The sequence below is a fragment of the Globicephala melas genome, chromosome 15 (assembly GCF_963455315.2).
Source record: "Globicephala melas chromosome 15, mGloMel1.2, whole genome shotgun sequence".
NCBI lineage: Eukaryota > Metazoa > Chordata > Mammalia > Artiodactyla > Delphinidae > Globicephala > Globicephala melas.
In genome coordinates, this window is record NC_083328.1 from 9,792,945 (window position 1) to 9,806,984 (window position 14,040).

Here is a 14,040-nt window from a genome sequence, read left to right on the forward strand (position 1 = left end):
TTCTATGTTTAAATCTCTGATCCATCTAGAATTCTCTCTTCTATAAGGTGTGAGGTAAGGATCCATTTTATTTTTTTTCCTAAGAGTACCCACTTATGCCAGTACCATTTTTGAAAACCTCATCTCCTGCCTCCACTGATTTGAATTAACCATATTTACCATCTTTAAATTCCATCGGGTAATTGGCTGTATTTCTAGACTTTCGATTCCTTTCCAATGACTTGTCTGTCTCTTCATGTGCCATTTCTACAGTGTTTTGAAGCTTTGTTTATATTTCAGTTACTGGCAGGGCTAGTCTTCCTGTTCTGCTTTTCCAAAATTCTCTCAGCCATTCTTCTTTTTTTTTTTTAATCGAGACAAAATTAACGTAAAATAAAATTAACCATTTTGAAGCAAACAATTCAGGGGCGTTAATACATTCACAATGTTGTGCAACCACCTCCTCTATCTAGTTCCCAAACATTTTCATCACTCCAAAAGGAAGCCGCATGTACATTATCAGTCACTGTCTATTTTCTCCTCGCTGCAGCTGCTGACAACTGCTAATCTGCTTTCTGTCTCTGTGGATTTGCCCATTCTTGATGTTTCATATAGATAGAACCATACAATATGTGGCCTTTTATGTCTGGTTTATTTCACTAGGCATAATATATTCAAGATTCATCTGCGCTATAGCACATGTCAGTGTTTCATTCCTGTTTATAGCTGAGTCATGTTGGCATCGTACGCATCACCACATTTTGCTTATCCATTCACCTGTCGCTGGGCATTTGGGTTGCTTCCACCTTTTGGCTATTGTGAATAGTGCTGCATGCGCAGGTACTTGTTGAGTACCTGTTTTCAGCTCTTTGGGGTATATACTTAGGAGCAGAATTGTTAAGTCATATAGTAATTGTGTGTTTAACTCTCTGAAGAAGTTTTTTGCCAGACTCTCTTGGCTAGCCTTGCTTATTTTTTCCAAGCGATTTTAGAATCAGTTTATCTAGTTCCACAAAAATTACAATCTTGATGGTGTTTTTATTGGTATCATGTCAAATTTATAAATTGACTTACAGAAAGTTAATACCTTTCTAGCACTTTCCGTGAATCTTTTTCATGACTGTTCTGAGGCTGTCCAGTATTGAACGCACATGGCCAAGTGACCTGGGCACCATTACTATCCCCATTCTTCACTTGAGGAAGCTGAGACCCTTGAGAGTTAAGTTGCCCAAGACCACACAGTATTGGTGCCTCTTCTTCAGGGTGGGTTACCCAGAGGGACCACTGGAATGAGGAAGAACTTGGACTCTTGAGGCCAAGTGTGGCCCCATTTTAGGGTTTTGATGGAAGGGGCACCCCCTCACCCACTGGACCGCAGTGTCGGCCTTGGAGTATTGATGGCCCCTCATCTCTCCCTTCACCCCAGGCCTGCAGGACAAGCTGAACAAGAGGGACAAAGAGGTGACAGCCTTAACATCCCAGACCGAGACGCTCAGGGCCCAAGTAAGTGGTAAGTCTCCCTCCTTCAAGGCAGATGCGGGGAGCTTTCTTCGGGCCGTGTGCCAGTCCAGCAGGGGGTGGGTGGTACTGCGTCAGGGTGCCCTCCCCCACTCTGCCTTGAGGAGAAGGCGGCCTGGCCCAGTTCCCATGCACTGGGCTTCCACCTGGACAGCAGTGAATGGGGAGCAGTAGCCCACACTCGGTCCATAATATAATTGGGGGCCCTAGCCAGCTTCTCTCCTCAGAGCCAGGTCTGTGTTCTCTGTGTTCTGAAATTGCATCACTAGTTATCACTTTCTGGGCTTGAAGACCCTTGGGTTTCAGTCTCTCTACCTTTTGATACAGTATTTGTGCACCAGCCCCTAGAAGAAATACCAGGATTTCAGAATCAGGCAGAAGGTCTTCGGCCACAGCAGAAAGCAAGGCACAGGGAGAATGAGGCCAGAGGGGAGACTAGGGAGAGACGGGGGGGGGGGGGTCTGGAATTTGTGACCTGGTGACAAACTGGCCCTGCTTCTTGTCCGCCAGAATGCCATTGGTGGTGTCCATGAGACGGCCCCCATCCTGGGAAATGGTTCCCACCCCCACTCCTATCCAGTTCCCATCACGTTCACGTGGCATAATTGGTCCCGACAAAGGTCAGTTGACCTCAGATTCCTCTGGGGCCAAGGTGAAGTTTTAGCTTTTCCTTGTGCAGGCAACAGTGTACGTACCCGGGCCCTGTCTCGGGAAGGGTGGACTGCTTTCCTGACACCAGAGGGCCCAGCTACTGTGTGGGAGCTTTGGTCTGCTTTTCGTAGTAGCTCTTCTCGGCCCCTCGCTGCCTGGCCCTACAGGACGAGAGAGGCCCACTCAGTGAAGTGTGTCCCTGTGACCCCTGGGAAACCTGCTCCCTGCCCGGGCCTTGGCCCCCAGGTGGGATAGATTCCCACGGTGATCCCAGCGCTCTCCCTCCTTACCCTGCCGGCTGGCCCTTAGCACTGGAGAGCAAGTGCAGGTCGGGAGAGAAGAAGGTGGACGCCCTCCAGAAGGAGAAGCGGCGCTTGGAGGTGGAGCTGGAGGCCGTGTCCCGGAAGACCCATGATGCCTCGGGCCAGCTGGTTCTCATCAGCCAGGAGCTGCTCAGGAAGGAGCGGTGAGTCAGCCGTGGGCTGTGTGTTCAGACCTGCCTGACCCTCACTCCACCCAGTTAATATTAGCCAGTCTTCTCCCGAGGCGGGGCAGGGATAGACCCGGTGGACAGATGGCTGGCATCACCGATGATCACCATACTGTGCACTGCTAAGCTCCGATGAAGCATCAGAATCCTTCTTAACACAGTTCTCCAAGCAGAGGTTATAGGAAAGCTTAGTGGTTCCCAAGCATCCTGGGCCCAGGGACACCTTGAAACTCTTAAAAATTATTGAGGATTCCCACCACCTCTTCCTTGAAGCTCTTCTTGGTTGATGTAGGCCACTGTGAGCTCCTCCATGCTTCTGTGGTACTTAGGATGGGAGTGGGAGATCAGCAGATTAAATAAGTAGAGATTTATTTTCCTCACATAACAAGAAATCTGGAGGTAGCTGTAGCTGGCATTTGGTTCAGTGGCTCAAGATATCAGTGCCAACACCTTTGTTCTCTTGGGTTCTGCTAGACTCTCCCTCATGGTTGCAAGGTGGCTGCTGAAGCTCCAGCCATCAGGAGCCATCATTCCTAGCAGGAAGAAGGAGGAAAGGGAAAGGGTCAGTGCCAGCAGACTTCCATTTTGTTCTCAACTACCCATGGCCACCTAGAGAGGGAGTTTTCCCCTCCTCTATAGTAGATGCAAGCAAGGGAAAGAGCTTAGAAGGTGTGTGTCCTTTTCTCCCGTGCTGTGCCCATGGAAAACATTGCTACTTGATCACTGCACTCTTTTTCTGCAAAGCCCAGAATCATTCTCACCACAGTACTCCAGGTAGCTACTGCCAGTTGATTAAGTTGACATAGGAAATAAAACTTATTTGACATCAGGCATTTAAAATGTCTTGCCACGTGAGCTAGCTCTCTTGGATAAATGTTTTTTTAATTTAACTTTATTATTATTTTTTAATTTGAGATAACATTGATTTATAACATTATATAAGTTTCATATGTACATTATATTTCTACTTCTCTATTATTTAGTTTTTAATTAAACAAATACTATATTCTCTTTTTAAAATTTATTTTATGGAAGTATAGTTGATTTACAATGTTGTGTTAGTTTCTGCTGTACAGCAAAGTGATTCAGTTATACATGCATATACATTCTTTTTCATATTCTTTTCCATTATGGTTTATCACAGGATATTGAATATAGTTCCCTGTGCTCTACAGTAGGACCTTGTTGTTTATCTATTCTCTATATAATAGTTTGCATCTGCTAATCCCAAACTTCCAAATATTCTCTTTTTTAAAAAAAACTTCAAAATCATCCTAAGAAAGGCTAAGTCCTCTTGGCCGTACCATCCCCGAATCCTGGCCCCTCTCGGGTTGTGGTTGGATGGTTTCGGGCCTTGTATTTCCTCTCTGGCCCCTCCTGGCACAGGTGCTGTCTTAGTAGCCAGCGTCCCCCTTCAGGGTGGCCAGTCTCCAGGCACTTGGCAAATTGCGGAGCACGGGAGGGGAGGGGCCCATCTGAGTGCAGGTGTTCTGTGCGCCCCCCGCCCCCTCCAGGAGCCTGAACGAACTGCGTGTGTTGCTTCTGGAGGCCAATCGCCACTCCCCAGGGCCTGAGAGGGACCTGAGCCGCGAGGTCCACAAGGCCGAGTGGCGGATCAAGGAGCAGAAACTCAAGGACGACATCCGGGGCCTGCGGGAACAGCTGACCGGGCTGGTACGTGGGGAAGGGGGCGGCCTCGGGATGGCAGACACCAGGGAGGGGCTGGGGCTATCTGCTGTCAGCCATGGAGACTGGTGACCTCCTGGAGCCACCCCAGGGATAGCCAAGTCACAGGGAGCGTTCAAAATCCCCTAGAACCACAGGCAGGGTCAGCGAGGTACCTGGTGAAGGGCCGTGGGCGGCCCCTTTTGTAGATATTGTGGTTGGCTGTGTGTCCGTCTGGGTGATGCAGTGCAGAGGAAGACTTCCTAAGAATCTCACCAGTCCAGAGGTGGGATGGGCTACCGGCAGGTGGTGAGCTCACCATCCGGAGAAGTAATCAACCAGAAACCAGCTCCTTGTTCAGGGTCCAACAGTGGCGATTCATGCATCCACCTCAGGAAGGAGAGGGGAACAGGGGCCTGACTGAGCAGAGTCTCCAGAGGTGGGGGTGCGGTAGGCGAGGGATGCTGGTAGCACAGGACGGAACCATCCCACTCCATCCCCCTGTGGTCAACCTTCAGGACGAGCCTGTGGCCGGTTCCTGGGCCTGGTCAACTCCAGAACGTTGACAAGATAGGGTCTGGGAGGACAGGATTGCTGTCAGGGGAAGCTGCTCCAAAGCCCCTCGCTGCCCTCCCACCCAGCCACACAGGCTCAGCCACGCTGGAGGAGATGGAAGGAGAAGAGGGTCCTGCAGCCATGGAAGCAGCCCTGGGCCTACAGGGTTAAGGGAGAAGGGTATCAATCTGGCTGCACCCAACTGTGTGTGTGGGGACCACCGGGCCCAGCCGCCCTGTGGCCTTTCAGTCCTGGCAGGTCTGGCCAGCAGGGGGTTGGTTACACGTGGTCCTCGTGGTACTGTGAGCCTGGGCGTAACTCAGAAGCCAAGGCCCCGAGGCTGGTGTGGATTTGGGAGCTCTGATTCCAAGTCTTTCCCAGGGCCGCGTGGAGGGGGCAGAGCCACGCTGACTGTCTCCGTGGGCCACAAGCTGGTCAAATTTACACGTGACTGGCTGCCCCTTACCCTAGGAAAGCCTCTCCCATGTCCCCCTGCACTGTCCTCAGTGCCACGGAGCTGCCCCCCTGGGAGAACTACACACGGGCTTCGTGGTTAGAAAACCTCCGGAACGAGGAAGGTTTGGGTGGAGGGGGAGGTTTGGGTAGAGGGTCAGAGCAGAGCAGAAGGACCCTGGAAGCACCGGCCCAGGGAGGGCAGTGCAGGGAAGCTTCGTGTGGGAGTGAGGAGGCTGGTCTGCCCACAAGGCAGGTGCATCTCCAGGTACCACGGTGGGCGGGGTCAGCTGCAGAGCACTTGGAAGGGAGGGGAAGCCATGTCCTGTTGGGGCAGGGGAGGGTTCTGAGGAGAGGTTCGGGGATGAGGCTGTAGGTCTAGAGGTGAAGAGGAGGGACCCACATAAACAGTGTGGAGGGAGGCGGGGGGGTGCAAGAAAGAAAGAGGGGGAGGAGGGGTCCTGGGTTTGGGGACCTGAAGAATGTGGAGCATCTGACAGAGCCTGGGAATTCAGGGCGGGGGCCAAGGAAGATGCTTCAGAGAGGACCCTTAGGTGAGGGAGGGAGGCCTGAGGGGCATCTTGGTGATTCTCAGGCCTGACCCAGAGATGAGGCGGGACACATGAGTTTCCGGCCTAAAGGAGAGACCACCCTCCTGCAACACGTACACGCATGCACACGCTCTTCCTCTCTCCTACTGCTTCCAGGACAAAGAGAAGTCCCTGTCGGATCAGAGGCGCTACTCCCTCATTGAGCCGTCCTCGTGCTCGTCACCGGAGCTCCTGCGGCTGCAGCACCAGCTGATGAGCACAGAGGATGCCCTGCGGGACGCGCTGGACCAGGCTCAGCAGGTGGAGAGGCTCATGGAGGCGATGAGGGGCTGCCCCGAAAAGTCCCAGGTGAGCTGGGTCTCAGCCAGGTCCTGAGGGGAGAGACTCCGCCCTGCGCCCCGGGAGTCCCAGCCCAAGGGGTACATGGCTTTATCCCGAGGAGCTCAGACTAAGGGTGGAGATGCCCTGAGAGCCTGTGTTTCCTGGGGTGTGTCCTGGGACCCCTATTCTGATGGGTTCTGCTCAGAGTTTGGATCCTGAGATGGTCCTGTTGGGAAAACCTCGCCATCTAGTGGACAAGCCAGGAAATGCTGCCTGGTGAACCTTGCTCAGCATCTTGCCCTCGACTCTTACAGGCCACCGGCAATTCCGGTTCTGCAAATGGCATCCATCAGCAAGACAAGGCCCACAAACAAGAGGTAAGGGGCACCCTGGCCCCGGGGAGATACTCTGCCACTCCCACGGCCCTCCTGTGCAGGCCGACCTCTCTGGAAAAAAATTTTGAAAAGCCACCAAAAATACACAGATACATCGTGCAAGCGGCTTTACAATAGGGTCGCTCACAGAATGTAGTCAAACTTGATTCAATTACCATCCTGCTCTTTTAACCTTGTTTCTCTTTCAAAAAAAAAAAAAAGAAAACCTTTTATTATAAAGTAATACATGCCTACTGGGCAACTTTTGGGGAAAAAAATTAAAAATATATAAAGAAGAAAATACTGGGAATTCCCTGGCAGTCCAGTGGTTAGGACTCCGTGCTTTCACTGCCATGGGCCTGGGTTTAATCCCTGCTTGGGGAACTGAGATCCCACAAGACACGCAGCGAAGCCAAAAAAAAAATTACTTACCAGTAGCCCTTCTACCCAGAGATGACCAAGGTTAGCATTTTTAAGTGATATCCTTCCTGAACTTTGCTAAGCACGTACACGTGTGTATGTGTATGGGTGTACAGTCAATCCTCACTATTCCGTATGTGCAGACTTACCTACTTGGTAACATTTATTTGTAACCCTAAAATCAATACTCATAGCACTTTCCTGGTCATTCGTGGACACCTGTGCAGAGTGGAGAAAAAATTTAATCACCGGACATGCATGTTCCCAGCTGAGCTCATACAAAACACCGTGCTGCCTTCTTGTTTAGCTCATTCTGCAAACAAGTGTCCTTTTCACGGTCTATTTAGTGACATGTTTTTCACATTTTCATGCTTTTTTTCTTGGTGATTTCCGCCGTTTAAAATGGTCCCCAAGTGTCTTGCTGAAGAGCTGTCTAGTGTTCCTAAGTGCGAGAAGGCTGCAATGTGCCTTCCAGAAAGTACTTTAGAGAAGCTTCATTCAGGCATGAGTTACGGCGCTGCTGTCCTTGAGTTCATTATTAATGAGTCAACAATATATATTCAGTGAGGTGTCTTTAAACAGAAGCACACATGAAACATGGTTACATATTGATCAATCAACGAAAATGTCAGACCAGAGGTTTGCAGGAACTTTGTATTTCCACTGGGAGCAATGGTTCAGTATTTGCTGATTCCGCATCTGTGTGATTCTGTAGAACAGAACTCCTGCAAATAATTGTTATATGTATATGTATGTGTCTGCAGATGTGTGTGCACATTAACTTTTAAAAAAAACTTTATTGAAGTATGGTTGACACTTAGACATTAACTTTTTATTTGGAAATAATTTCAAGCTGACAAAAAAGTGGCAAGAATAAAATTAGCACCTAGAGCATCAGCTCTCCTTTTCCCCAACATAACATGTTGTTAATCTTTTGCCCCATTTGCTTTATCTTTTGTTCTCTATGTGTAGATGTGTGTGTTATATGCATGGAGTATTCTTCTGAACCATTTGAGTATAATTGCATGAGTCATGGTCCTTAATACTTCAGTCCGTATTCCTGAGAAAAAGGGCATGATTTTACATAAACACAGTACAATTCACAATCTCAGCGACTTCCCTGGTGGTGCAGTGGTTAAGACTCCACGCTCCCAATGCAGGGGGCCTGGGTTTGATCTCTGGCCAGGGAACTAGATCCCACATGCCTGCCACAACTAAGAGTTTGCATGCCACAACTAAGGAGCTGGTGAGCCGCAACTAAGGAGCCTGCCTGCCACAACGAAGGAGTCCATGTGCCACAACTAAGGAGCCCACCTGCCGCAACTAAAAGGAGCCCACGTGCCACAACTAAGGAGCTGAGAGCTACAACTAAGGAGCCCGCCTGCCACAACTAAGACCCTGCACAACCAAATAAATAAATATTTTTTAAAAATTAAAAAAAAAAAAATCTCAGCAAATGTAATGCTGATACGAGATTTATATCCAATCACTCTCCATACCCAATTTCTTCACTTGACCCGGGAGTGCCTTCAAAGCTCTTTCCCCCTCAGTACAGGATCCAGTCTAAGGTTGAGTCAGCTCATTGCATTTACTTGTTATGTCTCTTGTTTACTTGTTTAGTCTGCTTGAATCTAGAACATTTCCTCAGCTTCACTTTGATTTTTATGACATTGATATTTATTTATTTATTTATTTATTTATTTATTGGCTGCGTTGGGTCTTCGTTGCTGCACGCAAGCCTTCTCTAGTTGCAGTGAGCGGGGGCTACTCTTTGTTGCGGTGCACGGGCTTCTCACTGCGGTGGCTTCTCTTGTTGCGGAGCACGGGCTCTAGGTGCACAGGCTCAGTAGTTGTGGCTCGCGGGCTCTAGAGCGCAGCGTCAGTAGTTGTGGTGCACAGGCTTAGTTGCTCCGCAGCATGTGGGATCTTCCCAGACCAGGGCTCAAACCCGTGTCCCCTGCATTGACAGGCGGAATCTTAACCACTGCGCCACCAGGGAAGTCCCGACATTGACGTTTTTGAAATACCGTCCTCCCTCCTTTTTTAATAGAAGATTCCTCCTTTGGGGTTTGTCCCATGGCTCCTGCTGCTCAGAGCCAGGTTCTACAACTGAGGCTGGAATACACAGTCAGTGCCACGTTCTCCTCCGGGCATCACGACTGCGGTGTGTGATGTCCATCTGCCCTTCATTCCTGAGTGAATCTTGATCACCTGGTCAAGGTGTTGTCTGACTCCTCCGCTGTGTAGTTGCTGGTTATTTCCTAACGAGCATTCGGTGGAGACCCTGGAAGACCTTGTGAATCCTCTGTTCCTCACCCAGATGTCCCCTGGATTCGTCATCCATTCATGAATCTTGCCTGAGCCGGTCTTTACTGTGATGGTTGCAAAGTAACATATAAATTACTACACTGTATTGTATTATTATTATTTTTTTGGACACGCCGCGCAGCTTGTGGGATCTTAGTTCCTCCACCAGGGATCAAACCTGGGCCCCCTGCAGAGGAAGCGTGGAGTCCTAACAACTGGACCGCCAGGGAATTCCCTAAATTATTTTAATGGAGTAGGTAGTGTGCTCTATATTCTATTTCACCTCTTGTTTTTTTACTGAATATTTTCTCTCTTCCTTAAGCAGTCTTCGTAAAGTCTATGTTTTATAAAATTGTGGGTGGAAAATTTGTTTCCTAAAACTTCATGGACCTGACTCCCTTGCTGGGAATGTCTTTGCTGTGTTGTGTTTTAAGAGGGTGCCTGGTGGCCTCCACCCCACAGTTAGCCACTGGCATTCACCCACAGTGTTAGAGAGCCCACCTGGGGCCCAGGTGCTAGCCCGATTAGGCTCTGTCCCTGGCTCGCTGTGTGACCTTTGGGCCAGTGAGGCTGGAGCACAGGAAGGAAGGCTTAGTCCTTCCAGCTTGGCCAGTGGGACCACGGCCGCAGGCGCTCACGTAGAGACAGGAGAACCTTGGCCACAGCATCTGCCGAGGGCCTGGCCCTGTGAGTGAGAAGCAGAGAGAGAGATGGGCGCGGGGAGGAGGGGACCCTGCGCAGGACCTGAGAGCAGGGTGGAGGCACGGAGCTGTAGTGGGACGTGGTGGGGTTGTGTCTGCAGAGGAGCTGCCTGTACCAGGCACCCTGGGAGTTGATGTCCAGACCTTGTGCGGCTTTGTCCTGCAAGGCACACGGGGGTCATCCTGGTTTACAGACGCGAAAACTGAGGCTTGGGGTCTCAGCACCAGTTTTCCTTTCCTCGGATCCAGCCTCCGTGCAGGCCCTCAGAGCTGTCTGTAAAACCCACCTGCTCTCGCCTCTTCCCCTCAATTCTCATAAACTGCTCCCGCCCGGCCTCCTGTCTCACCAGACACACAGCGAAGAGACTGCTCCTGCCTCAGGGCCTTTGCACATGCTATTCCCTTTACCTGGCCCAGGTGGGTCTCCTCCCCCAGCCCCACCCCACCCCCTCTGCCGCTTGTCCCTGTGCCCACTGAGACACTTGCTGACCAAGCCCATTCTCTCTCCAGGACAAGCACTGACCCTGAGGGACACTGTGGAGCTGCCCGGTCCACACCAGAGCCCCTCCAGCCTGCCCCAGCGGCGCCACCTCCAGGCAGGGGCCAGGACTGTCGCTTTGGAGAAGAGAACAGTGTAACAATAACGTACCCACCACCGCGGACAATCCCCTACCCCGACCCCCCTGCCGGACCAGGAGGCTTCCTCAAGCGCGACCTTCCACAGAAGGCGGTACAGCCCCGGCCTGGCCCCCGGGACCTTGAGCCTGGACGCCCTGGACACCCTGGACACCCCGGCGGTTTCTGGAGTTGGTTTGGGGAGGCCGAGGTGATCCGGCCAGGCCCCCTGCCCAGAAGGAGCTGCCCTGAGGACCATCGTGGCCCTCTGGGCACATCCCTGCCCTCCCTTTCTTCCCGTTCTCCTGGGTCCCTCTCAGACCCCAGAGCCGTTGTTCCGGGAAGGGGCCAGAGGAGGGCTCCAGCTTCTCCTTCCTTAGGAGCCAGTGGGGGACCCCCTTTTCTGCAGCTGCTTCCAGGCCAAGGCAGTCCCCAGGGCTTCTTGTCCCCGCATACTGAGCCTCTTTCATGCAGTGGTACAAGCTCCCTTCAGCCCGTCTGCCCAGTGAGGCCCCAGGTTCAAAGTGCTTGGGGGGCAAGGCCCTTCGTTCCCACCCTGACCCCAACGCACACACGGCTCCGAGCTGCTGGCCGGAGGGTGGTCACCAAGGCCGGGAGCCACAGTATTAGGAAAGTCTGGAAGCCCCTCTCCTTCCTGCACCCCCTACCCCCAGTGACCTGGCTTGGAGCTGGGGCAGGGCGGCCCCAGGGGGGCCCAGGACTAGGGCTCTGGGTATGTTTTGATTGGTCAGTAATACGCTGTCCCCTGGGTTGACTTGATGTTCCGAAACCGGGCCTGCCACCTGCAGACTCACCCACGCAGACCCCGACATATACACCCACTGACCCTTGGCACACACACACTCAGAGGGGTCATGCGTGCACACGTGCCATGTAGGTGGGACTTTTGCAGTCAGCCACACTCAGACCATGTGGACGCTCACCCTCGGGTTCCAGGCCCAAGCCCCAGGCCTGGCAGGGCCGTGACCACACACATTGCAAATGCTCCTGCGACCTCACCGTGCACATACACAGCCAGGTGCACGTGGGTGAGCCTTCAGGGGGGCGTGGCCACACATGCACAGGAACACACGACCCAACAGCCCCCTTTCGGTGGTACAAGGCATCTGCCTTGGGCTTTCTAAGCCCTGTCTTCTGTAGCCAAGAAAAGAGCCCAAGGATGATTGGGACAAGAAAAATCTCCCTGCCTCCCCCGCTTCCTCTCAAGCCCTGCCAAGTTACTCCAGCCTCATGCGTGGTGGGAAAAGACAGCGTCTGCCCAAAGCCCCCACTCTTAGAGCTGGAGGGCCCATGGGTGACTGCCTTGTACCCTGCAGCGTCTCTGTGGAGGGCCTGCCCCTCCTCCCGCAGCTCAGGGAGAGTGCTCACAGGGGCCTCTCCCACTAGGGGCTAGAGGGGGGGATCTGATGGCCCATCACGGTGTTCCTGAATTGCACCAGGACAGGTATGCAGTTGGTGCCCTGGGAGCAGCCCAGGTAGCCTCTGAGTGCTCCTGGGTACAGGTGGGTGGTGTTCACGTCCCTGCCCCAAAGCAGCCCATCCTGGGGATGGCCAGTTAGTCCCATCGGCCCCCTCCCCTCTCCCCGTTGGCTTTCGGTAGCTCTTGCATGCGGTTTTATTAACAACGGTCTAGGAGCAATGCTGTAGTGGCTTAACCCAGAGTCAAATTCTACTCTTTCCAGCAGTCAGGCAGCCGCCCTGCCCACTGGAGATTAGTCTACTAACAGCCAAAAGCCCACACCGGGAGGGGCTGAGCCCCCGGGGCGGGCTGGCGGGTGGCAAGTGCTTTCCCTGTGAGCATCTGCGCCTGCCCAGTGTGCGCTCAGCCACGCCCCCTCCCCAGGTCCTCCCGCACCCTTCCCTTCCCCAAAGTGGAATTGTTGAAGTGTGGCGAGTCCGTGCTCGAGACAATAAAGCTTGTGACTGAGGTCCAGGACCCCTGCAGTTTCTGCTTCTCTCTGTGGGTTCCCTGGGCTCCCCCATCCTCTCAGCTCACTGGCACCCTGGTGCCAGGAGTGTGTCTCGATCCTGTTCCTGGTGGACTGCCAGCTAATTCTTACTCAGGTGTGAATGGCTGACAAGAGCCTCAGAGGGCCTGGTGTGGCTGCCATGTCCAAGGAGAGGGAGCTCAGCAAGAACAGGCAGAGAACCAGAGATGGGGGGCAGCAGCGGAGGCCAGGCAAGGTTGCCAGAGAGGTCTGGGGGGTTGGATTTGAATCTGTTGGAGGTATAAGTGGGCCCACAAGGAACAATTGAAAATACAAAATAGTATGTACAAAATAGTGATGGATCAGCTAACACAAGTTTGATGCGTTTGGGGAGAACACTTAAGACTTCAGTGAGCTAATCCTGTCTCCTGCAGCAAGATGTCTATGGATCAGATGGTCAAAGTTTTGCAAGCTTTATGGTCATTTTGCAGGCTGTGCAGTTGAGGGTCCTCCCCCCCGCCCCCATGGAGACCGAACAAGGCTCTCGAGGTTAACAGCTGAACGTACCCAGATTTGTGCTCCTTCTCAGGCACTGTATCAGCAGAGTCCTGGAGGAAGCAGTGGGGCCATGCGAGGGGGAATGAGAGTTTAAGGAGGGGCTGTGTGCACAGGTGTGGACAGGGCAAAGGAAACCTATGAGGGTCTCTACTACCCCCCACCCCCCGCCGCTCTTGCCAGCCCCTCCCATTGGCTGAACACAAGCAGAAGCCAAGGCAGGGGAGCCTATTGGAGGCCGTAGAGGTCAGCTCCTGGGGCACAGCCAGGATGGAGGGGGGGTGCACAGTGGGTCTGGAGGTGGGGACCGATGGAGAGCAGTCAACACAGTGTCCATCCGGGGCAGATATCGGATAGATTGAAACAGCAGCCAATTCTTAGGTTTCTGCCGCCTCCGATATAAATGGTCTCTCTCTTTCCAGAACTCATCAGCCCAGTATTCTGAAAGTCAGAGAGCTTCTGCGAAGATCCTTTCCTCTGAGACTTACCAAGCACCGCTGTGACTTATTGGGGTTTTTTTTCCCATTTCACCCAAGGCACCGTGTTAGCCCAGTCACCCACCTGGCGATGATGCTAAGTGGGTCACCCTCCCCGAGGTAAAGCCCAGTCACCCAGCTGGCGATGATGCTAAGTGGGTCACCCTCCCCGAGGTAAAGCGTTTCCGGGACCAGTTTAACCTTCGGTGGGAACTCCACGCTGGGGGCTCGTGGTCGGAAAAGAGAGAGACCCCCCACCCGCTCATGGCTCCCAGGCCAGCAGTTGACGTAACCCTGTGTTAGCTGCGGTGAAGAAGAGGTTGCTGGGGGCGGGGGCGGGGAGGAAGGAAGTGTGGGCAGGCAGGGACTGTCAAGGGGAGGGCGAGGGGCCTGGTGTCTCTGGCCCTTACAGGGACTGAGGGTGCATGCGACCTGAGGCCAGATGGAGAAGGAGGGCTTG

General features: G+C 52.7%; 1 protein-coding gene across 4 annotated transcripts in view; it reads left to right on the forward strand.

The window, feature by feature from the left end:
- CLIP2 (CAP-Gly domain containing linker protein 2) overlaps positions 1–12,555 on the forward strand; it is a 76,337-nt gene extending 63,782 nt beyond the window's left edge. For 3 of the 4 annotated variants that reach the window (XM_060284650.1, XM_030871976.2, XM_030871980.2), the window contains 6 exons: positions 1,406–1,489; positions 2,458–2,614; positions 4,153–4,312; positions 6,019–6,210; positions 6,498–6,560; positions 10,496–12,555. In XM_060284650.1, coding sequence (XP_060140633.1) covers positions 1,406–1,489; positions 2,458–2,614; positions 4,153–4,312; positions 6,019–6,210; positions 6,498–6,560; positions 10,496–10,507 — 668 coding nt within the window. In that variant the 3' untranslated portion in view covers positions 10,508–12,555. The remainder of the gene's footprint in view (positions 1–1,405; positions 1,490–2,457; positions 2,615–4,152; positions 4,313–6,018; positions 6,211–6,497; positions 6,561–10,495) is intronic. The other variant, XM_060284652.1, reaches the window with a different exon arrangement.
- The last annotated feature ends 1,485 nt before the right edge of the window (positions 12,556–14,040 follow it).